We start from the raw sequence: 24,696 nt of genomic DNA on the forward strand, positions 1-24,696 counted from the left end.
GTAATTAGCCAATGATTATCAAGTTATGTTTAAACGCCTTAATCCAGAAAGGCTTTCACCCTTTGCTAACGAATCTGTGTGTGGGTTAGGGAACACAGTGAAAGATCAAACAGTTTACAGCTCTGCCTTGGCTTTTAGTTTCTTCTGGGATTTCTCGTGTCTCCTCTGTACCTGCACCAGGCATGGACTTCAGCCAGGGAAGATGAGTAGATAACTAGGCCCTGTCTCTTAGCTCTCTTGAGCCTATATACTGCCTGGCCCATATGCAGTCTTCTAGACCACAAGGAATATGTATGAGCTTATCAAGGCCTTTCCCATTCTCTGGATTTCCTTGTTAGATTTCTAGCTGGTCTGCTGTTTTCCCCAACTAATTCCACAACCCCAGACTAGCTGCAGAAGTTGTCTTCACTGGTTTTTTTGTTTGTTTGTTTTTTGTTTTTTTGCTACTGAGATCACAATTGTTTTACTGAAACCTCTGGGTATGCACACTACTCCCAACTCGCAGCAGACCTATTAGTTTTTACAGCCCAGCCTTCCCAGGTAGAACCACCACACAGATCAAACTTGGGAGGTGGCATGATGGAAGCAGCCCTAGGATAAAACACCACAAACTCCCACTTTTTATAATGATGGTTTAGCAGTTTTTCTTGAATAAATGCTTCTCAATATGTTGTGTGCCTTTAGTTGATTTCCAGAGCCCTAAAATGGTTGGGTTTTATTGTTTTGTCCAGTTTTATTGTTGCTTTTTAGGAAGAGGATTTACTAAGCTCCTCACTCCACCACCACTCCAGAGGTCCTGACATCCCCACCCCCAGGCACACTCTTAAGTTTATTTTAGGCCAATAATACTACCAACTATTTATTTTAAATTGGCCTCATTTTAATTGAAAATCTAATCTTTCTCTGAGAGCCATTAATGGCTCTATCAGCATCTTGAAAGCATTAGGGGGCCTTAGAGGGAACCATCTTGCTGAATATAAACCACATGTTTCCCTTTCAGACTTCAGACCTCACTAAAATGGGGGCATCTACCTGTAGATGCCTACACACTGCCTCAAGGTGTGTGGGGGTGGGTAGGACAGGGCTTTTCTGGCCCTCTTCTGTGATGGATGAAGTGTTAAGAAAACAGGTTCCTAGGCTGGAAGTTGTCTCATGTGATTTCTGATACCCAACAATACAGTCAAAACCACATAATTATCCAACCTCCTAACTTCCTCCACCCAACATGTATTACAAAAAAAACCTCCATAGGACCCTGAAAACCTCAGAATTCCACATGACAAACTATGTACACGCCTGAAAAGCCATCAGTAAAGCCCTTCAGGGCCAGGGTGTCATGTGGGTAATTGGCAAGAATCTCTTTAGAAGGGATTCCATTCAATAATGTGTCTTTAAAAAAAGCTTAGCTAAACCTAAAGCTGAGCATCAAGTAATTACACTTTCAATCTTTCCAATTGCACTGTGTTTTGAAAATGTCAAAATTACAACCAAATGCTGCTGTGCTGCTGGAGCATATTTAATGGTGGTTTTCTGGACTCCAGTAAAGGTGCTGGCCATAAGAGAAGAAAAAAGTTTGCATATTTTTCCTGTAGAACTACAGTAAGTGGAACATAGAGACATAGGTGGCACCCATTGAAATACACATATTTAACGACCTTGGGCTTTGGTGTTTCTTCTCCTTTGGAAGGAGAATCAATGTATGTCCATAAAACCATGAAGGTTGCTATGGAAAAAGACTTCCTTAGAGGTGATACACCAAGTGATAAGGCAAGGGTGAGGCCCCCTCACACATGCATGAGGTTTTATAGGACTAACCCAAGAGCAGAGTAAATGTCCCGAGTCTTCCCTGAGCTTCACTCCTGCTACTAGCCAAGACCCAGAGTAATAGACTGGATGGGTATTTGTATAAATCTAATGCCAAACTGTGTCACCTGGAGCCTTGTAAACAACCATCCAGACTATTCATTCATTTATTTCCTCACTAAACATGCCTTTGTTGTGCTCTCACCTGTGCAAAATGATAGGAATGTTGAGCAGTCACAGCCCACTTTTGGAAGCCATCATATCATAGGGAAGAGATGCAACAAATAAACTATGTACATTAATTGAATATGATAAGTATTATTCTAAAAGACTATCAAGACAGCAAACTGGTGCCTATTGGTCAAATCTAACTACAGAAGCATTTCCTTTGGTAAATACTGACTTGCTTTAAAATCTGAATTTCAGAGGAGAACTATGAATTCCAACCCCAAGTGCATATGTAGCCAGAACAAACCTCCTCCCTCATCTGAGTATGCCTGGTTCTGAGCAGTCCTGCTGATACTAACTAGTATTTGTTCATTAATTCTGTATAAGTAGGTAAGCAGTTAATAGCTGTCAATTTTCTTAATGGAAAAGAAAATTGAATTTTCTCAATTTTAACTTTATCAGTAGGGAAAAGTTAACTATGATTCCGCTTTAGCAGAATACTACTCTCTGGTTTGCAGGGAGCAATGTGAGATGTAACTATTTAGAGAAGGGGAGGAATAGGAGACAGATTAAAACATAAAATATATCCAATTATTGTTTTGGGTTATATTCTGTGTGTTTGAGTGGTAAGCATTTTGTCAGGAGGAATAGAGAGGAGTTTTCTTTCAATAATGGCACTGGGCTACTCCATCTTTGCCAAACCCTAAAGTAAACAAAGAGCATTTCTCACTCCCAGACCTCTCTCTTCACCTAGAACAAGGTGAGAGGGGGAAATGAGCTGAGCAAGCACTTGTACTGAAGAGGCTCAAACTCCACCATGATTCATAAAATCAAGGGGACCCAAAGGAGTATGTAAAGGAAAGGGGAGTTTGTAGCTGAACAAACCCTACCAGAGTCCCTGCTCCCTTTCCCGTCAGAGGTAAGGGTTCATTCTAGTTTGTGCCTCCTTCCTCCATTTCTTAGGTTCCACAGTACTCCCTTTCTTGCCTCCCATTAAACACTGGATGGAAAGGGAGTTGCAGAAGTCCTGTAGAGGCCAGAATGCCACCCCACCATGCTCCTGGTTGCAATGACTCCTTTGTAAAGCTGCCTTATTGCTGGTAGCTAGCAAAGAAAAAGACAGATCCCTGCCACCCTAGAGATTACAGCCTGGCCAAGGAGACAAACATTAAGCAAAACAGCAACAAAAAGTTACAAAATGGATTACAAAACAGAGGAGTACAAGGCACTCTTAGAGCATCTAAAAGGATGACATAGTCTGATAAAGGATAAGATCTAGAAAGGCTTCAAATGGTGTGATATTTCTGCTGTCCATTGAAGGATGAGTGCTAGACAAGGGAAGGGCAGAGGTCTCTATAAAGAGGAGTAGCATGTGCAATGTGCCTGGAGACAGAAAAGAAATGCAGAAAAGAAAGTGAGAGAAGGTCCTGTGGCCAGAGCAGAGGGGCACCTGGAGGATATACCAGAATCTGCGAGGTACCAGAGAAGGTGGAAAAGATTGGGGATTTTATCCTAAGAACCATAGTAATTATTTGCATTTTAAGCAGAGAAGAGGTCAGATCATACTGCCATTTTTTAAAGACCTCCTCGGTTCCTTTCTGTGGAAAATGGATAAAAGCAGACAGGATTGGAGACTTGCTCAGGTATATGCCAGGTGTGGACATGGAGAAGGCAGGTTTGGGGCTTCGCTGGCAGGAAGCAACAAAAGGACAGAGGAGAGACGGAGTAAAATCCGGGCTGCACTGATATATCAGAGAATAGGCTACATGAGGCACAGACACAGGAGGGGTTGACGGGGAGATGGAGGCTGAGGCACCAGTGGACAGGGGATCCCAATGAGGCCAAAAACTGTCTTGATGGGAATAGTTAAGAGAGAAAACTGGGAGCACTGGATGTTGGGGTACATAAAGGAGGAGCCATTTCAGGGTATGACAATGTCCAAAACGCAGCTTGACAGAAGGTAACAGTGGAAGAATGGAAGAGAACAATATGAAAGATGCAGTGGAAAAATGACAAGAGTCCAAGTTCTTGGAAGAAGCAGAGAAGCTCGGCCATGTGTGGTGTCTTCGGAATGATGGATTCAGAGCCCCTAGGAGGGCTTCAGGAGGATGCCCACATCCTCCCATGCCTCCCCACCTCCACCTGCCTAAACGTGTGGCTTGACAAAATAAAAGCAACTACTAGCACAGTCATTTGGAAATCCACAAACATGTTACATGAGCAGTTGAGCATACACTCCTAGGGCTACCATGGGCCCTCGTGCATCCTATTGCAGAAGAGTTGGGGATTACAAACTGGCCTCCATTCCCATGGTCTCAGCCTGTGGCTTGTGCTCCACAGAGTGACTGCCACACTGCTTTCACTGTACCTACCACTCCATATCTCATCTCTCCTATAGGACTATTAAGTCAGGGCACAGGCCATTATGCTTCCTTCACAGCTCCTAATACCAGGCCTGTGATGTAACAGATGCTCAATAAAGAACGAATTAGGAACACCTGGTGGCTCGGGTTAAGCATCCAACTCTTGGTTTCCACTCAGGTCATGATCTCATGGAGCCCTGCATCAGGCTCCTCACACAGCATGGAGTCTCTTGAGATCTTCTCTCTCCTCTCATCTCTCTCTCTCTCTCTCTCTCTCTCTCTCTTTCTTCCTCCCCACCCCAAATAAATAAATCTTTTTTTAAAAGAATGAATTGACCACATTAATATGAAATACAAAACAGGTAAAACTAATTCATGGTGCCTATTAGCATAATCCTTCTATCCTACATGGGATCAATGTTGTATTTCTTGATCTAGGCACTGTTTAAAGAAATGTGTTCACTCAAAATTCACTGGTCTGTAAAATTAAGATCTGTATGTTTTCCTATATGTACATTATGTTTCCATAATTTCTGAAATGGATGAATGAATCAGTCACTCAATCAGAATTGGAACCTAACTTAAACTTGAAACACTTCCCCAATGTAGAATTCCAACAGCAAGTTAAGGCAGGGGTTGGCACATCTTTTCTATAAAAGACCCAGATATTAAATGTCTAAGGCCATACAGACTCCAGCACAACCACTCAGATTCACTGCTATAGCACAGAAGCAGCCATGGATAATGTGTAAACAAATGAGTGTGGCTGTGCTCCAACAGAATGTACTTATGAATGCCGAAGTTTGGATTTCATGTAATTTTCACATTTCCTAAAATAATAGTCTGATTTTTTTTTAATCATTTGAAAATTTAAAAACCATTCTTAGCTCTCCAGCTCTAAAAAAACAGGCTTGTAGACCAGATTTGGCCCACAGGATGCAGTTTGCCCAACCCCTGTGCTCAGAGGGTGTGCCTGTAAAACCCATTTCCTGACCTGCACACAGGCTCAGCCTATCCTTCCCCAAGCTGCCCCTCAAGCACTCTCCCCCACCTTTGTAAGTAGGCAGACACTCCATCTTGTCACCACATGGATATTTACTGTCCCGAGGCTTGATGGAGCCCATTCTACAGACAGGGTAGGGGTTATAATCCTGTTTATATGTTGTGAGCAGATCCATGTTCTCTTCACTTGGGATGAACTTGTCAGGCTGGTAGATCTTCACAGGTAACACTTTGTGAGGTCCAAAATCTCTCCTAAAAGGAAAATAAATACACACCATTGACCCAGGAGAAGGCTCTTAAGGGTTTCCATTTAATCCAATTCTACAGACGTTTGCTGAGAATTCACCTTCTACTCTATCCCCCTAACTGCTCTTCCTCCTCTGTTTCCCACTTTCACAAAGGGTACCACCATTCCCCTCTCACCCAAGTCAGACACCTAGATGCCACCCTGGACCTGTCCTGTTGCTGCTCCAGATAATCACTCACTAAGTGCAGCCCCCACTCCATCTCATTGGTTTGTCTTTCCCCCTCAGTCCAGACTCTGACCATTTCTCACTTGAATCATGTGACAATTTACTACCTGGACTTCCTGCTGCATTTCCCACCACTTCTACATTAATCCCCATATAACGTAGCCAGAATAAACTCTCTGAAGAGAGATCACAAAATGAAATCATCTTACTCTCCAGCTGAAAAACATCTCCCAGATAAAGCCAGACTTTCTATCATGGTATATAAGCTTTCCTGGACCTGCCTCTGCCTTCCTCCCCAGCCTCATCTCCCACCTCCGTCCCAGCCTACACTCCACTCCAAACATACTGAACCACTCAGAAGGCCTCTTGTCTGTGCCTGCTCTCTCCACCTTCTCCCCCCCACCCAGTCACTTGACTGGGGGGCTAACTTTTATTTTTAAGGTACTACCACCTCCTCTTCTGCACTCCCAATAGCTTCTCCTGTGGATAATGATTGCCTTCCTCTACTTGATCCTAGAGAAAACCTAGAGGGCAGCACAATAGATGAAGACACAGAGTCTTTCACGTCTCAGCTCTCTGGTATCAGTGCTCCCATTATTTCAGGGAATATGAAAACAATAGATCAGAAAAAGCATGATGGTCTTCAACTAGACAAGAAGTACTCCCTTCCCAGAACATCCTACAGTTACAGAAATTCCAAGCTACTAACTGCACTATCACCAGCATCGATGCTGGTAGAGCCAGGGCTCAGCTTGGGCTTGCACTGTCTCCCAAGGCAGTCTTGACTCCCCACTGTTCAAATGCAAACTCTTTTAAGCAAACATTTCCCCTCGAGGGCTTCTGATTTACACAACAGCCTGTTTTTGCTTGGAACCCATTCATCCAACTGGACAAGTGGAAGGGAGATTTTCCCTGATGGTGCTTGCCAAAACAACCTCGCCAAGAGAAGGGGGAGGTTTCCGGACAGGAAAACATCAGGCCCAAACACCAATAAAACCTACTTCCCTGCCAAAATCTGGAGCAGCATTACTGAGCCATGCTTGACTAACAAAGGTAACACGCTCCACTGTAACCTGTCTTGCATGAATTATACACGTGGTTGTGAATAAACCCAAACCAGGGCCCAAAGTATTTGGTGGGATGGGAGGGGGGAGTTAGGAAGCAGGAGAATTGGTCTCTCTAGGGCTCTAAGGGGGAAATGGGAGATGCTTCAGTTGAACTCCCAGTAACTCCCTCTGAGTAGATTTAAAAATATATCTCAGCAGCAGTTATAGGGTCTTCGGCCTGGGCTCCCTTCCCATGGGCCCCGTGTTGGCAAATAGCAAGAGGAAGCTGAGTGACCTGACACATCTGGAAGCTGACTCTGTATAAACTGGGGCTTATGGAGGGAACAGGCTAAACAAGAATCCAAGGGTCAGTTCCATATTTCTACTCTTTTTGAGTGTACAAGTGCCTCATGCTGGTATCTGTTTAATACTTAACCAGTTGCAGCAGAGAACTAGGAACTGACAGCCCTAGGCTGCAGAGCTGCAAGGTGGCCTTCCTCAGAAAGTGTGCTCCCAAGGAGAGGTGAGCTCTCCTCACTCCAAAAAGGGGTGGAGACAGCCTGGGACCACACATCCCCATATAAACCCGTGTTCGCTGATGGCAACTCAAGGGTTCAGCCCTCTTCATTTCCGAGGATTATCAACAGATATCTAAGGCAAGCAAAGAAGAACAGAGTTGAACGTCCAAGCTGCCCTACAGAGTACTCCCAACCCCAAAACGGCCAGTAGTGCCTTCCAGTCACAGGCCTGCCATGCTTTGGGACCCTTCGCACAGAGACCTCCTTTTCTGCCATTATTGCTAGTAAGGGAATCTAATTCCCCCTCAGAGAGGATGTAAGAACCTTTCTACAAGGCCCACCAAGCTCAATGACAACAAAAACCTGCATAATGCATTTCCTGCCATCTCCATAGGAAAAGAGTAGGTAAATGCCAACCAAACTCACCAGCCCCGTGGGCTATCCTGAAGTTGGTTATTCAAAGACAAGAACTGATAAAGCAAAACCCTTGCTCACTGTGTTTAAAAAGTGAAACTGTTAACTAAATCTCCCTTTCTGGTACAAAATTCAAGTTTCTTTGTGAAAGTACACTTATGGTTGTATTTACTGATCAACAAATTAAGCAAATGATCTTTGTGGGAGTTGGGGTCGGGGTAGGGGGGTGATCTATTTCTAGAGTGGTAAAGTTTTAAATTTAAAGTGTAATTCATGGGGCACCTGGATGGCTCAGTCAGTTAAGTGTCTGCCTTTGGCTCAGGTTATGATCCCAGGGCCCTGGAATCAAGGGTCCCTGCTGAGTGGGGAGCTTGCTTCTCCCTCTTCTTCTGCCTGCCACCCCCCCCCCCCGCTTGTCTTCTCCCTCTCTGTCAAGTAAATAAATAAAATCTCTTTAAAAAATAAAAGTGTAATTCATTTATACCCCACCCAAAGTATTTACTGTGGCTTAAGAGTGAATTTGATCAGAATATATGTTTCCTCATTATGTTTTTATGCTGAGAACATTCACTGAAATCGACCATTAACCACAACATAACTGCATGTCCCCAATCTCACATAATCTTACAGCCTTTAAGGTCATGTAAGAGAAAAGTATTTTATTCTTCCCAGAAATTGCTCAAATTTAGTAGCTTTTTTTTTTTTTTAAGAACACTCCCTTGTCTCCCTGTGTTACATTCCCTACCTAGTCCCTATACCCCTTGCGACTATGAACCAAGAAAAAAAATTGGTCAAAGATGTTAAGTCTCTTATAGATGCATAGCCATAAAAGTTATATTAGTCTGGAAGGCCAAGAGTTAAACTTCAAGTTAAGCAAAGGTTAAAGTGGCCCTGCTGGGAAAGTCATAACAACTTAACTTCCAAGAGTTAGGCGAAGCTGAAGGAAGATGTTTGACCAGAGTCTGACAAATGAAGAAATAACGTAACGGCCAACTAGGGTCCTGAGACTGGAAGTGGGAAATGCAGATTTTCACTGTGATAAAGAGGCCAGGTAATACTTTTTTTTAAACTATTAATGTTTATCCCCAAAAAGTTCAGTACTTGTTAGTGTGTCCAATTAATCAATCAATTAAATGAAATCCATTTTAAAAAGAGTTGTGAAAAATAAAATAAAATAAAAAGAGTTGTGGGATGTTTGGGTGGCTCAGTGGTTGAGTGTCTGCCTTTGGCTCAAGGCATGATCCCAGGGTCCTGTGATCGAGTCCTGCATTGGGCTCCCCACAGGGAGCTTGCTTCTCCCTCTGCTATGTCTCTGCCTCTCTCTCTCTCTGTGTCTCTCCATGAATAAATAAATAAAATCTAAAAAAATAAAAAATAAAATAAAAAGAGTTGCTCTTCTTGCCCAATGCCATTGTCTTCACCCTTATCCTAAATTCTCTCCCTCTTTCTCGGGGACCTGTCTGTATACTAGTCTATGTGTTAGCCTTTTCCTCCTACTGGTTCCTTTTTGTTTTGTTTTGTTTTGTTTTGTTTTGTTTTAAAGATTTTATTTAGTCATGAGACAGAGAGAGAGAGAGAGAGAGAGAGGCAGAGACACAGGCAGAGGGAGAGACAGGCTCCATGCAGGGAGCCCAACGTGGGACTCGATCCCAGGTCTCCAGGATCAGGCCCCCTGGGCTGAAGGTGGCACTAAACCGCTGGGCCACCTGGGCTGCCCTGGTTCCTTTTTCTCAGTAGTTAAACATTCTTCAGTTTTTCCCAATTTTAAAGGAAAAAAATAAAGTGACAAAGTGACACAACCCTCACTGGAGCCCACTCCTCTCTCCTCTCTCTTCCACACAGGGTTGTCTACACACAGACTTGCCTTCCTCACCTCCCACTCCCCCCATCAAATGTGGTTCTGCTAACCCTTCACTCTAGCCCAGGACCCCTAAGTCCCACTGGGCTTCCAAATCCAGTCTACTGCTCTTCAGGCCATTATCTTTCTGAACTGTCCTAAAACAACGATCCTCTGACTCATCTTAATTTCTGTGATTCTCCTCCTCATTATTTCTCCTCTCTCAATCTCCACTGCAGAATTTGTTTTTTTTTTTTTGTCAGTTGATTTGATTTCATGTCTTCCACACATAATTCCAACATTTCCCAAGGTTATAAGGCACCCTCTAAGAAAACCATTATGTCATCATAGGCAGGCTGGGATCCCAGCCCAGCACACTGAGAAAGATCCCAAGGCTGATTCACAGGGCTTAATTCATGCCCCTGATCCTGATCAGGACACTGAGCCCTCCTTGTTTGTGCTGTGACAGACAGGATTCTAAGGACTTGCCTCCAGGAATTAAATACTACAGTATCTAACTCCTGCTCTACTCTCTCATCAACTCTATGCCCACTAGAGCTGATACTAACATCTGTCACCACTTCACTTTGGCTCTGCACAAAAATATGAAGAACAACTACCTGTGAGCACTAAAGAGCAACCAAGATAGGCATATTCTGGAGGAAAGCCAACAAGTAGAAGAAGGGAATGGTACTGCATGAGCCTCTGTATAAATTTCCATTTTGTGGTGGAATCATTGTTTTTCCAAAAGCTTCTAGTCTGGCAGCAGGCTCCAGTCTGTGCCAATCCAAGCAGCCATAATGTGAACAGAATACCTCTCATGTTTGACTGAAGAACCATAGGACCAAGTTTGAGGCAACCACAGGTGCTGGAAAATAAGGAAGAAATCCTAGAAAGGAAAAAATCCAAGACAAGAAGCTCTAGCTTCTGTACATAAACTGGGCCCAGGTCTCCCACTGACCTTATATGTGTGAGGTGACTTCAAGCAATCATGCTAAAGATAAAGAACTGAAATGATGGGGCATCTGGGTGGCTCAGTCAGTTAAGCATCTGACTCTTGAATTCAGCTCAGGTCATGATCTCAGAGTTGTGAGATCAGGCGCCGGGTTGGACTCAATACCTACTTAAGATTCTCTCTCCCTCTTCCTCTCCCTGCTCATGTGCTCTCTTAAAAGAAAAGAAAAAGAGAGAGAAATTAAAAATAAATAAATAAATAAATAAATAAACAAACAAACCTGAACTGAGATTGGAGCTGCCACCTATGACACAAGTTTGCATCTTGAATCAAATCAAATTACCACCTATCTGCCTTAAAAAAAAAATAGTAATATTAATAAAGTCTTTGGAGGAATGTAAAAAAAAAAAAATCCAGAGTCGTTACAACATAACTTCAACAATGTACAGGATCAATCTAAAATCACTGACATACATACAGGAAAATGTGACCCAGTCTCAATAAAAAAATTAATAATAATAATAATAATCCTAAAGATCAACTTCAAGCAGATCCAGATGTTACAATTAGCAAACAAAAATTTTAAAGCAGCCATTCTAACTATGCTAAATTATAAAAAGCAAAATAAGGTCATAATCAATTAAAATGTAGGAAATTCATAAGAGAAATAGAAACTGTCTAAAAATAACTAAATATAACTTTTAAAACTGAAAAATACAATATCTGAAATAAGATAGTCACTGGGCGGGCTTGATATCAGAATGGAGTTGAAGGAAAGACTCTATGAGCTTGAAGACAGATGAATAAAAACTATCCAATTTGAAAAACAGGAAAAGGGACTGGCAGAAAGAAATGAACAGTCTCAGAGACAGAAAAAGTATTTGAAGAAATAATGGTCAAAATGTTTCCAAATTTAATCAAAGATACACAATATCAAAGACTCTGAAATTGCCCAGGCAAGTCTAGTGCTGAGATTTCTTTCTGTATTTTTTTCGTGATTCTTGGACCAAATCTACAGGAGGGGAGTAGATATATCCCCCGGGGGTGTAGCTCTGGGTAGAGAAGTATGTATTTAAACAGAAAATGTGTAAAATTCATGAGTAGGGAAAGATGTAGGCCCACTACCAACCTTCCTTCTTTATTCCTGGCATTTGAGAGGATTCCAAGTGCCTTTTCCCTTTTAGCTCTTCCTTCTGCCCCCCAATTCCATAGTTTAACTACAAGTTTTGTCAATAAATGAAAAATCTATGCTGCCAACTTGCTGCCCTTTGCCTTTGAGCCAAACCTATCAAATCAGAACCCCATTCCATCTTGCTTCCAATGCCTCCTGTTCACTCTCCACATGGTCCCACTCCCCTTAGAAAAAAGATGTAACATCATCTTGAAGACTTACTTCTTTCCTCTCAGGTTATCCATTCCGCCATCTTAGGGATCTTCCTTAGCTAACAAAATAATGTCCCAGAATGGGGCCCACGTGTTTTGCATGGTGACATGCCTAAGGGGAAATGAGGCTTGAGGTGCAAACCTCTTATTCATAAATTGATCTCCCATCTATCCTAACTAAAGGCAGATCCTATGGAAGAGAATCGACAAGGGCTGCAAGAAACTGCTTCATACGAAGAAGGGCTGAAAATCACAAGCATTCCCCTCATGGCACCTGCTGTAAATCCCTAAGATTTACAGTCAGTAAGAGTTGTGTGCAGCTGTATCCCTGCCTCATGCTGGGATGATAACCTTTCCAGAAACCAGGTGTTATTTGTGTATGAGCTTAATCACCAGACCCAGCCAAGCCCTGAGCCACATGACTTTCATTCGCCAGGTGGCAGCCCCATGTCCAATTTCAGAAACGAAGTTGGGTCCCTTTACATATAGAAGTGGGTGGGATATTCAGGTAATAAGGGTTCTAAGGGCAGAGAAGTGACAATCCATGCAGTTAGGGCAGTGTGCAAACACAGGGCTGACCCATACCTTCCCCCAGAAGCCTCTGATGGAGCACTCAGATGAGGACTTCTTTATATGGAGTAGTTCTGCTGTATATCCAAGTATACCAGCCAGAGTCCCTGCTAAATTTATACAGTTCAAAAAACATGGTTGGTAAAATCGTGTATTTGTTACTTATCTCAATAAAACCTCACTAGAACTTTTTTTAAAAATGAATCCTGAGAGGGACATAGTTTTGTTCTCAGTCTATGACAACTAGTGCCTGCAATGGCAGGCATAGGGCTGAGACATGATGAACCTGAGGTACGGGTGAGGGAAGAGATGCCCTCTGTTCATTTTCCCCCTGGGTTCTCTCTCTGGGGAAGAACATAAAGGAGAAGAGAGAAGCATTTCTGCTCATCTTCCTTCCCATGGGCGATCTTGATCCTGCTATGCATTTTCTTTTAAGGCGCTTATGGTCACGAACAACTTGTTTTGGAAATTCTTTTTGTGTCTGCAGTCCTCCACTCTGGCCACATTTTTACATGAATGATATTGTTACCCTGGCTCTGGCAGGGACAGAGGGAACTTCTGGGTAATAGGTTTATGGCTTTAAGTGACATGAGGCAAGGGTAACTGAGGACAGGTTGGAGGGGAAGTTTTTGTTTTCACAAAGCACCATCAGAAGGCAGGCAGGCAGGCAGGCATGTGGGGCTCCATCTGGGGACCTCAGAGCTAGGTGACGGTGCAGGGCTTCTGCTGCAGAGAGGATTTGTCCTCAAACTCCTAAGCTTGTGGGCAACAAGTAAAGAGCAACCTTCAGCATCCAACCCTCAAAGCATCCTTTTCTGCATTTCTGGAACAGAGAACATACCCCTAATATGACATCTGAAGCTGTCCTGTACTTCACATTTCATGTGTGGCTCTCAATTTCCTGCAAATTGAAGAGAGGAGAAGACCAGCACCTAGAGGCTGAAATATGATATTTGCTAGCCATTCCTCAATGCTACTCTCATCTTTTTCTACCCATTATATGTCTCTTATACATATGCTGTGGACTCTTCATCAACAATGACCATGGTATCCTACAAGGAAAAGCAATGCTTGGGAATGGTAGGAGTCTCTCCCTGTGGTCTTCAGACCTTAGGATCTAAGAGTGCTGTTTTCTTGGTAACATGAAGCCCAAACTCATATTATTTTATAAGCTATAGGTTGAAAACAGGTTACATAAAATATGTTTTTAATACTCAGAAACAATGTGTTTAAACCAAATCATGTAAGATATCTGTCTAGCATAAAAGTGATCTGATTCAAGTCATGCATCAAACAAGGCCCTTGACTACCCCCCAGCCTCAAGCTGTCCCTGCCCACCGCTTCCCACCACAATCAGGAATCCTTTGGCTTCATTTATCTCTTCATCGGTCTTTCTGCTTCATAACTCATACATGGACTTCCTTTGGATCTAGAACATAGCAGCTTTTTTGTAGGAATACTTCATGCCCTCAACCTACAATCTCAAAAGAGGACGTATCCAGGCCCATCATGGGAAACCCTGGAGGCAGAATGAGTTAGAGCTGGTCTGCTTCACCTGAATCATCTGGGACCTTTACTAGGAAAGCACAAAATTATGAGCAAAGGGGGAGCAATAGGAAGAAAATTTACCAGGTCTTGAGTCCTGTAAGGCTGTGCAGGGCTGTGCTGCAGCAATTTACATACTCTAAGATCTCCATCTCCCAGAAATCCAGCCCTGTAGGGATGAGGAATGTGGAGGCAGAGAAGGCATCCTTCTCAGGTCTCATCTGAGGACTAAGTATACAATCCCACACACCGCTCAACTGCCTCAAAGATGTTTCCACTCCACCGAGTCACCAATCACAGGTCACCACCCAGAGGTCACTAACCAAGTTGTCAGTGGCAGATTCTGCTAGTCTTGCAACACGTAGGGCAGACCCGAAATTGATTAGTTTCCCCCACCCTCTAAATATGGATACCTCTGCAACCCTATTACACTAAGCCAGGTAGTTCAGTCTCTAAACTAAAATCTCTAAAGAAATCTGAGTTTGCATATCAAGAGCAATTTAAAAGGAAATACCACTGACCCTTGAACAATGCAGAGGTTAGGGATGCTAACCTCCTAGGCAGTCAAAAATCACATATAACTTTGACTCCCCAAGACAAACTGCTAATAGTCTACTATTGACCAGAAGCTTTACCAATAACAATCAATTAACAAATATTATATGTGATATGTATTATATACCGTAGGCTTACAAAAAATAAGCTAAAAATGTTATAAAGCAAATCATAAGAGAAAACATATTTACAGTACTGTACCATATTTATTCAAAAAAAATCCACATGTAAATGGACCCATGCAGTTCAAAACCATATTGTTTAAAGGTCAACTCTAGTCTTTGTTCATTCTTGGGTAACATTCAAGGGGATCTCAATTCAAAGTCTGCAGCATAATTTCCAAACAGCTCCCTCTTTATCATCAAGTTTCCATTCACCCCTACCACCATCACTATGCTACCCAAGCTGACCTGGAGCTTAGATGTCAAAGTCCAAAACTCCCTTTTCAGCAGCAGCCCAGTCACCATTTCATCCCTCTATACTTAACCTCCAACTCTTTGCTATGTAGATCATTTTAGCCTTCCTCACCCCTAGACTATTAAGTAACCATTTTTTCTCTGTAAGAAGAGGTTGGGAAAAACTGAGCAGGCTAACAAATGCATGATTTCCTTTCTGAGGTACAGTATATTGACATTAAAGGCTTTGGTACCAGGGGCATCTGAGTGGCTCAGTGGTTGAGCATCTGCCTTTGGCTCAGGTTGTGATCCCAGAATTCCAGGATCAAGTCCTACATCAGGCTCCCCACAAGGAGTCTGCTTCTCCCTCTGCCTATCTATATCTCTGGGTCTCTGATGAATAAAATGTTTTTTTTTAAAAAAGGCTTTGACACCATACATTGACACTGTACATTGATGCACTAATCCTGTATACTATATTAATATTGTTCATACATTAGCGCTGGACATGGATATATACATATGCATATATTTATTCAATATATTCTTATATTTATTCTACTTGCACTCACCTTGATGTGGTCAGGCCTTCCATGGGGATGGACCCTTTCTGGTACTCCAGCTTGGGCTTGAAGGATTCTCTGGGCAGGTAAGAGTGATAGAGAGGGTAGTTCTCGGTATATTCGGAGAGAAGACATGGTTTCTCTATTTTATCATAAATCTTGGTAGGGAGATGTGGACAGTGATGCCGTCTAAAAAAAAAAAAAAAAGAAGACATGAAGTTAGGTCTGCTACCTTCTTGGGAAGAATACATCCAATAAGACAATGCCACCTCCTCAAAAATGGGACCCCAGGCTTTAAATTCAAGACTGCTGGCCATGAAAATAGGAACTTAACTTTCTTTTTCTCTACTAAACTATGAAGTGGCCAGAATTTTTTTTTATGATGTATAATGGCAATTGGTTAATCATCAGAATTCCTTAAATCATAAAATTCATAAAATTGCACACCAGCATGCCTGATGTTCAACCATTATAGATGCCATACTGCCTGTTTAAACAGGAAATACTTCTGGACCATAGTGGGTAAATCACTGTGGCCACGACCCCTTTTGAGTGATACTCCCAGCTGGTTTCCCAATCACCCAACTAGTTAGGGTTCAACACCTGACCTGACAGTGTGCTGCACAGCTGTGCACTAACCCTTTCCTAAGTGGCTGGTTCCTGTGTCAATTCAGAATGTCACCCTTCCATACAAGTGGCATCACACAGAGCAAAACTACCTCAATTCTGAGTACACTACACACCATTGACTATGTGAACCTGTTTCACTTTGAAAGCCTGGCTCATCTTTCAGATCTCACCTCGACTATTGCCTCCATAGGAAGACTTCACTGGCTATCTTCTACCTAAGGCACACCCACCAGCCCTCCACAGCACAGAGGATCTCTCATCCCAATGTGTGCCTTTCCCATCACTGACTGCTGTCATTGGCAGGTTTGTTGGGGAGTTTGTTCATGGTCTGACTTACCTATCAAGCTTAGTACCTTTTCTATCTTGCCTACTGCTACAGCCCCTTATCCTCTTCATATACCACAAGCTATCAATAAACAATTACTGAACAAATGATGAAATGCATAAATTATTAAATAAGTGTTATGCCTCATTACACAAATAGATGATAGAAAATAATTTGAAGTTATAATCTATGGTGAGCTTTCTGATTTTACACACATGGTAATAAATAAACCTTATTATTATACTTAACACTGGACAAAGGGTAACTATTTGAGCTTTCAAAACCTGAGCAGTATATCAATCATTCATATGCCCACATACAATTTTTTTAAGATTTTTTTTTATTTTTATTCATAGAGACAGAGAGAGAGAGAGAGAGAGGCAGAGACACAGGCAGAGGGAGAAGCAGACATTATACAGAGAGCCTGACGTGGGACTCGATCCAGGGTCTCCAGGATCACGCCCTGGGCTGCAGGCGGTGCTAAACTGCTGCACCACAGGGGCTGCCCCCCATATACAATTCTTACAAACCAGCTGGAGTGTCTCTTGTCTTCAGGTACCAACACATTAACAAAACTGCATATTAGTGATTTCCAACTTCCTTCTATTGAGGAATGGCATAAGATGACATATTTTTAGCTTTTTTATACTAATTTTAATTAGAGAAACTAAAATACATGGTATTCTGGGGCAGCACATGGAGAGAAAGGAACAAAGAGAGAACTCATCACTGTTTTAATCTAAAGCTGTTTTCCAGGCAACATTTCATAAAACTTGAGTTGTCCTTTTTTAAAATGCACATCATTGGCATTTCATGGACCAAGATGATTATGTATTTCACATTTTATATATTTAATAAAATATGCCCTAATCATAGGTATGTAAGTTGATGAGTGCTTTAATCTTCCATCCACTCAAGAGACAAATGTTTGCATAGTAAATAAAATAATCATACCCCTTGCTCTGTAAACATTAGATATTATTACCATTTCTATGTTCACAATCAGTCCAATTATCTGAGTTTTCAATCTGAACCAATTAGCACCTTATCATCTTGGGATTCCTACAAACCTCACATCAAAAGCCAAGAACTACTGGCTACCAAAAATACCCCTGCAGATATATTTTTTTCACCCACACCCTGAGAAAAAAGTCAAGATTTTATTAAGAATAACTTCGGTTCAGGCACTTGCAATAAAATCGACTCCACAGGCAAAGCAATATTTTCCCTTTCTCCAGTACCCTTGTTTTTCAAACCAGTAAAACTTTGTTTTTATATAACCCCTCCTTTCCATAATGTTACTTTTACTTTACAGTATAAAGACTTATTCCTAAAGAAAAATAAATTTAATGGCAAAATACTACATTGTGATTGGTATCATGAGAGGGGATTTCAATATAGCAACAAGCTTCCACCCAGACACAGATGTTCCAATGCAATGTTATCTATCTATGGGGAGAGGGGCGGGTTTTATTTGACTTACTGCTAGTTAACGAAAATCTATCTCACTTTGAGTATCAAAGACTCTTATTTGGAAGTAAATGTTTCACTACCTGTCTGCTCCTAGGGTCACCTCCTTTTCCTTACCTGTAACCCAAAGGTTACCAAGTCACCAAGCACTGTATCTCTTTGTTGGTCTGCCCACCACTTTCTTAAAAGGGAAAACACTTCAATTCTTAATTTTTAGCGGCCCTAATCAGCGATTAAAGAACGTGTGTGGAATCACCATGCTTGGGGTATTTGAAAGTAGACCTGACAGTCATGAACCAAAGAAAGGAGACCTCCTCAAAATCTCTGATACTTGTATTGTTTTAGATGCTGCTGGGGTCACTTTGCCCAGGAGTGCATACTGGGATCAGCGTGGATGGGGCCTGCTAGGCAGAGAAGGCAAAGGGGAGGAGGTTTCTTTATCAGAACTCTCTTCCCTCAAGTGCACTCCAGAATTTACACTCCAGAATTTACAAAAGGATCACAGAAAAAGGAAATAATCCTGACTTTTTTTGATATTTGGTAAAGAGAATAGTGGAGACATTTCAAGAGAATACAGAAAAGGTTAATAATAGTTGAACTCGGAACATTGGCTCCAAGCTAGAGCCACAGAGTTTTAAAAATTAAAATTAAAAGGGTGGAGAATATCTGATCCAATGTCCTCACAATGCTGATGAAAAAAATCAGAAGCCCAGAGAACGACGTACACAGCCCAGCCATGGACAAAACCTAGTTTTCTTTCATATCTGAATGACCGGATTCATTTCTTGACTCTAGGTCTCAAGGAACACTAGAATGGATGAAAGAATTTTTAAAAATAGGGATCCCTGGGTGGCGCAGCGGTTTAGCGCCTGCCTTTGACCCAGGGCACGGTCCTGGAGACCCGGGATCGAATCCCACATCAGGCTCCCGGTGCATGGAGCCTGCTTCTCCCTCTGCCTGTGTCTCTGCCTCTCTCTCTCTCTGTGTCTATCATGAATAAATAAATAAAATCTTTAAAAAAAAAAAAAAGAATTTTTAAAAATATGACAAGTACCTCTAGCATAGCACCACCTGATAGAGATAGAATGCAAGCCATGTAGGAGAGCCACATGCATCATTTTAAAAGTTCTAGTAGCCACATTAAAATGGTAAAAAGAGGTAAAATTATTTTTAACATTTTATTTAATCTAATATGCTCAATTTCAACATATAATATAAAAATTAAAATATTTTACTTTCATACTACATCTTTAAAATCCAACAGGTGTTTTCCATTGACAACATATCTTAATTAGGAATACCACATTTTGGGGCCCTGGATGACTCAGTCAGTTAAGCATCCAACTTTTAATTTCAGCCCAAGTCATGATCTCAGAGTCCTGAGATCAAGGCCCGCATCCAGTTCCCCACTCAGTGCAGAGTCTGCTTGAGATTCTCTCCCTCCCTCTCCTACCCCCATTTCCCTCCCTGGGCTCACACACTTGCATGGGGTGTGTGTGTGTGTGTGTGTGTGTGTGTGTGTGTGTGTGTGTGATCTTTGAAAAAAAAAAAAAAGAATATCACATTTCAAGAGCTCAATAGCCACATGTGGTGATGGATTCTCTATTTGGAGATCACAATCTAGAATTTGAAGGTACACACAAAAGAACTGCCAGCACTTGGCTGCTGATTTTCCCTGCAAGTGGATACCTTGACAAGATACCTAGAAATATTTTTCTTGATTAATACTGTATTTATCTCCTCCTTGGACTCTCTGACCTGCCTTTCTATGACATAAACAAAGGCCTTAAAAGACATGAAAAATTTAATTTTCCCTAATTCTTCTCACGCCAGAGAGCCAACCTTCAGTTTCATGCACCTGTGATGCTCTCTGGAGCTGCTCTCTTTCCTGCCACTTCTACTTTTGCAAAATGCTTCTCCTTCTTTGAGGCTCATCTTGAAAGCCATCCCTACCCACCACTACCACCACCCCAGGAAACTACTAAAAATGTCACTGCACTGTCACCAGCTATGACTCATTCTCTTCTGAGTGTGAATGGCTTTGTGTCCCTCCCTCTTTTAGGACACTTTCTATACTGCCTTGCACAGGCATCTATCTTATGTACTCTCAGGTCAAGAATTCTCATTGCTACAAACACAGATATTTACCATGTTGAAAAGCAGGACAATTCTTCCTGCCACTGACAAGCAGCATGAATAATAGCTAGTGTAATATAACTTAGGACTTCTCAAATAAAGAAACTTCTAATAGTCTTTTAGATCAAAACCTGTTTGGTCTGGCTGGAACCATGGAGGATACAGAAGAGAAGAAAAAGAAGGTTGCTGCTGTGTCAGAAACCCTTAAGAAAAGTGAAGGAATTTTACAGAGTTGAAGATCAAGCATCTGAGAAAAAAGTTTGCCCAGAAGATGCTTTGAAAGGCAAGCAAGAAGCTTACATATGAAAAAGCTAAGCATTACTACAAGGAATACAGGCAGATGTACAGAACTGAGATTCGAACAGCAAGGATGGTAAGAAAAGGTGCCAACTTATATGTGCCTGCAGAACCCATGTTGGCATTTGTCATCAGGATCAGAGTTATCAGTGGCGTGAACCCAAAGGTTCGAAAGGTGTTGCAGCTTCTTGGCCTTCACCAGATCCTCTATGGCACCTTTGTTAAGCTCAACAAGGCTTCAGCTAACATGCTAAGGATTGTGGAACCGTATATGGCATGGGGATACCTAAACGTGAAGTCGGTGAATGAACTGATCTACAAGCATGATTATAGCAAGATCAACAAGAAGCGAATTGCCCTGACAGATAACACATTGATTGTCCGATCTCTAGGTAAATATGGCATCATCCGCGTGGAGGATCTGATTCACAAGATCTATACTGTTGGAAGACATTTCAAAGAAGCAAAGAACTTTTTATGGCCCTTCAAATTATCTTCTCCATGCGGGGGAATGAAGAAAAAACCACCCATTCTGTAGAAGGTGGAGATGCTGGCAACAAGGAAGACCAGATCAATAGGCTTATTAGAAAGATGAACTAAGGTAACTACCATGATTATTTTTGTAATCTGGTCACTTAATAAATGACTACTTTGAAATGGGAAACAAAAAACAAAACAAAACAAAACAAAAAGATCATGACGTGTTTGTAAAGAGAATAGCATCTATGGATTTCAAGGACTTCTCTTGCCTCTACCGTGGCTATCCAGGCTCCCCCGAGCCTAGCCTGGCATGGCCAATGAAGAAGGCTCTCTTTCACTCTGGGAGGCAGCACACATGGCAGAGAGGGACTTTGGAGGCGGGAAGGTCTGGTTTCCACCTCTAGCTCTATTGCTGACTGCTTATATAATGTTAAGGATTTTTTTTTCCCTTAGTTACTTAACCCTTCTGAACTTCAATTTCTTCCAGATCTGGAGATAACTTCTACTTAGTAGGATTATGTGGATTAAATCAAATACTGGAGGTAAAATGCCTAGCCCAGTCCAAGGCAAGCAGACTGAAATTAATGGGCTGTTTATTGAACAATTACTATCCACCACATGGGCTAAGAGTTTTCTATATTATCCCATCTAATCCTCACAGCAATGCTGTGAGCAAGACACTATTATCCTCATTTTAGAAACATGGCACTGAGACGTACGAGGTGTTCTTTTGCTCAAGGCCACATAGCCAGGCTGCAGTGAAATCAGGGCGAATGCCCCAGGTCCTCCGCCTGATTCCAAAGCACATGCCCTTAGTCATGTACATATACTCTGTGGTTTCCAGGGATGCCAGCCGGCACCAAACACCTCGGTTTCCTGGCTCTTCTGGGAGATGTAAGGGCAGGCAGTTAACAGGCAGGGCTTACACATGCCCCTTCCCCTTCGCTAGACTCAGAATCTTCCAGGACAGAATATGCTCTCTCTCCCAAGGACTCTGAAACTATCCTAATACAAACCAACAAATACATACAATTCCGAATGCGCTTTAAAATTCTGACCTTTCCATGGCTTCTTGGCCTTTTAGCTAAGATCAAGGGTAAAACTCTGACCTTCCCACGGAACTTCGATATTGTCTGAAGAAGAACAAATCACTTAAGTAATAACAGTAACAACCAGGAAAAACAAAGAATGTGAGACACCGGATCCAGAAGGCCCCACGAGAGCAGCCAACTCCACAGCTTCATCATGCAGATGTGGCCACTGAGACCAAGAGATGCTGAGCTACTACTGCCTAAGGTCACACAGCTGGTCAGCAGCAGCCTGCACCCCAGGTCCCACATCACCTCCCACGTAATGGACTTCCAGCTACCATCCAATCTAACACTCAAAGTTCACACTCTTAAAGGATTTGCAGCCCATTTTTCCTTTTTCCCCAGTAGTTAGGAGCCTGTGACCTGTAACAGCTGCTGTGTGAGGGAAGAAAACAGAGCAGAAAATGCATTCTTGGTCTAGGAGAGAGGAAGCTGCCAGGGATCACCAAACCTCCAGTCATAAAAGTCATTCCATGCTGACAGTTAAGAAAGAGTCCAGGGAATTTTAAAAAAGGAAAGAAATAAAGAGCCCAGAGTGTCTAGAATAACAAAAACTGTAAGTTCCGAGAGGCAGGGTCTTCTCAGAGAAGAACCCATGTTCCTAGAATGGTCTTCTCCCCAAACATGAACAGCTCACAAAGTCAAACCAAGTAGCTTCTGGGAAAGAATATAGCCAGTGCTTTCTTTTCTTTTTTTTTTTTAATTTTTATTTATTTATGATAGTCACACAGAGAGAGAGAGAGAGGCAGAGACATAGGCAGAGGGAGAAGCAGGCTCCATGCACCGGGAGCCCGACGTGGGATTCGATCCCGGGTCTCCAGGATCACGCTCTGGGCCAAAGGCAGGCGCTAAACCGCTGCGCCACCCAGGGTTCCCTAGCCAGTGCTTTTCCTGAAGCGCATATTATCTATCTGCAGTAATTTATAAACTTTCAAAATTTTTACCAAAATTTCTTCCCTTGTATTTATAATATACCCAGAGAGGCAAATAGACAAAGGATAAGGCTTTTATTAACTGATACATAGGACCATTTATATTTCATTCCAATCTTGAGACCAAAGGATTCATATTCCCTACCTACTTCTTCTCTATAGATCTTAAAAAGAATCAGAGCAGGGACACCTGAGTGGCTTAGTTAAGCTTCCGACTCATGATTTCAGCTCAGGTCACAATCTCAGGGTTGTGAGATCAAGCCCCGTGACAGGCTCCATGCTCAGTGCAGAGTCTGCCTGAGATTTTTCTCTCTCTCCCTCACCTCCGCCTCACTCACGCACATGCTCTAAAATAAATAAATAAATAAATATCCTTAAGGAAAAAAAAGAATCAACATTGTGAAAAGTATGAGTAACTTCAGCTTATATTCTGCCCACGGTGCTAGGGAAGTGAGCAGGGATTATAAACTAGACCTTTTTGGTGGCAACTCATCTTTTAGCGGATCAGATTCTGCATGGCAGAAAGAAAGGCCAAAACCTTAAATATATGAGGGAGAATAAGCAACCTGAAGACCATTTGGTACAAATATGACAGATGCAAATGATGAACCAACCAGCATCACCTTGGGGGCCACAGTGAAGAGATCCTGAGATCACAACCAAGTTTAGGGAGAAAGATCATCTTGATTGAGTAGCCTATGTCTGTCAAGGACGCCAGGCTAGGGAAGTGGGGATGAGCGGGTCAATCAATCAACAAAAGGGAAGGAAAGAGAGGAAGGGCATTCTGGTGGAAATGCCCACACACCTTTGAAAATGGTGCCTTGCTGGAATGAGACATTTGGAAAACATCTGGCATGACAACAAAGCCTTAAATGTATAAATGAAGTCCTGAGAAGAGAAAGTAATAAAAACAAGGACAAAATCTTGAAGAATGCAGAGGTTTAGGAAGCAAGACAAAAAAAGTTTCAGGGCAGAAAAAGAAAAGACATAAAGGTCAAATGAAGAAAAGATTTAAGTGTTCAAAAGTTATATGCCACAGAAAAAAATCAAAAGGTCTGAGGGCAGAGAAAAGGACATCTCCTATGTTGACCAGAAAGCAGCTTTAGTAGAGTGATGGGACTGGAGCCACGGAATTGAAGCTGCGGAAGTAGAGGGAGGGAAGCCACCACACTGAAAAATCTGGTAGCAAAAGTAACAAGAAAAGTTGAGCTCAAGAAACTACCCAGGAAGTACATAAGAACTGTGAACTATGTGATCATCACCAGGAGGCAGTGGCTAGAAGTCCAATCATCTTTGTAGGTAAGGGAACAGATTAGCAGACAGGGATTCTTTGATGAGTACAAATAATTGATGGAGCCAGAATCTAGGCTACAAAGAGGATGTGACTGAGGAAGGAAAGTGGACGAGGTTCAAGAGGCAAGATGAGAAGCAAATCAGCAGCATCAGTCTGATGGCTTCTACCCAGAGTACAAGGGCACAGAGAGAAGGAAAGTAGATGAGGTGGGATGGCAGCCAGAAGAGAGTCAAAGTGTGCACTGGACACTCTGAGTGTGCAGAGAAGCCACTAGAGAACAATGCAGACTTGCTTCCAGAAGTTGTGCAGCTGAAGACAGGGCACACTAGGCCCAGCCGGCCCATGTCACTGTCAGGACTCTCCGGAACAGTGCTCAGCTCTCTGGGGGTAGCTCTGGCTTGGTAGATGAGAAGCTAAGGAACTACGGGACAGCAGGAAAGGAGCCCTAGCA

At 42.3% G+C, this 24,696-nt stretch overlaps 1 protein-coding gene and 1 pseudogene across 3 annotated transcripts in view; one reads left to right on the top strand and one right to left on the bottom strand.

The window, feature by feature from the left end:
• Nucleotides 1-24,696, bottom strand: part of SAXO1 (stabilizer of axonemal microtubules 1) — a 103,407-nt gene that overhangs the window by 12,516 nt on the left and 66,195 nt on the right. For all 3 annotated transcript variants that reach the window (XM_072841480.1, XM_072841481.1, XM_072841479.1), the window contains 2 exons: nucleotides 15,600-15,779; nucleotides 5,386-5,588 (listed from right to left, as the gene is read on the bottom strand). In XM_072841480.1, the coding sequence (XP_072697581.1) occupies nucleotides 5,386-5,588; nucleotides 15,600-15,622 (226 nt within the window). In that variant the 5' untranslated portion in view covers nucleotides 15,623-15,779. The remainder of the gene's footprint in view (nucleotides 1-5,385; nucleotides 5,589-15,599; nucleotides 15,780-24,696) is intronic.
• LOC140640931 (large ribosomal subunit protein uL30 pseudogene) lies at nucleotides 20,304-21,048 on the top strand (annotated as a pseudogene).

Source organism: Canis lupus, chromosome 10 (genome assembly GCF_048164855.1).
Source record: "Canis lupus baileyi chromosome 10, mCanLup2.hap1, whole genome shotgun sequence".
NCBI classification, from domain to species: Eukaryota; Metazoa; Chordata; class Mammalia; order Carnivora; family Canidae; genus Canis; species Canis lupus.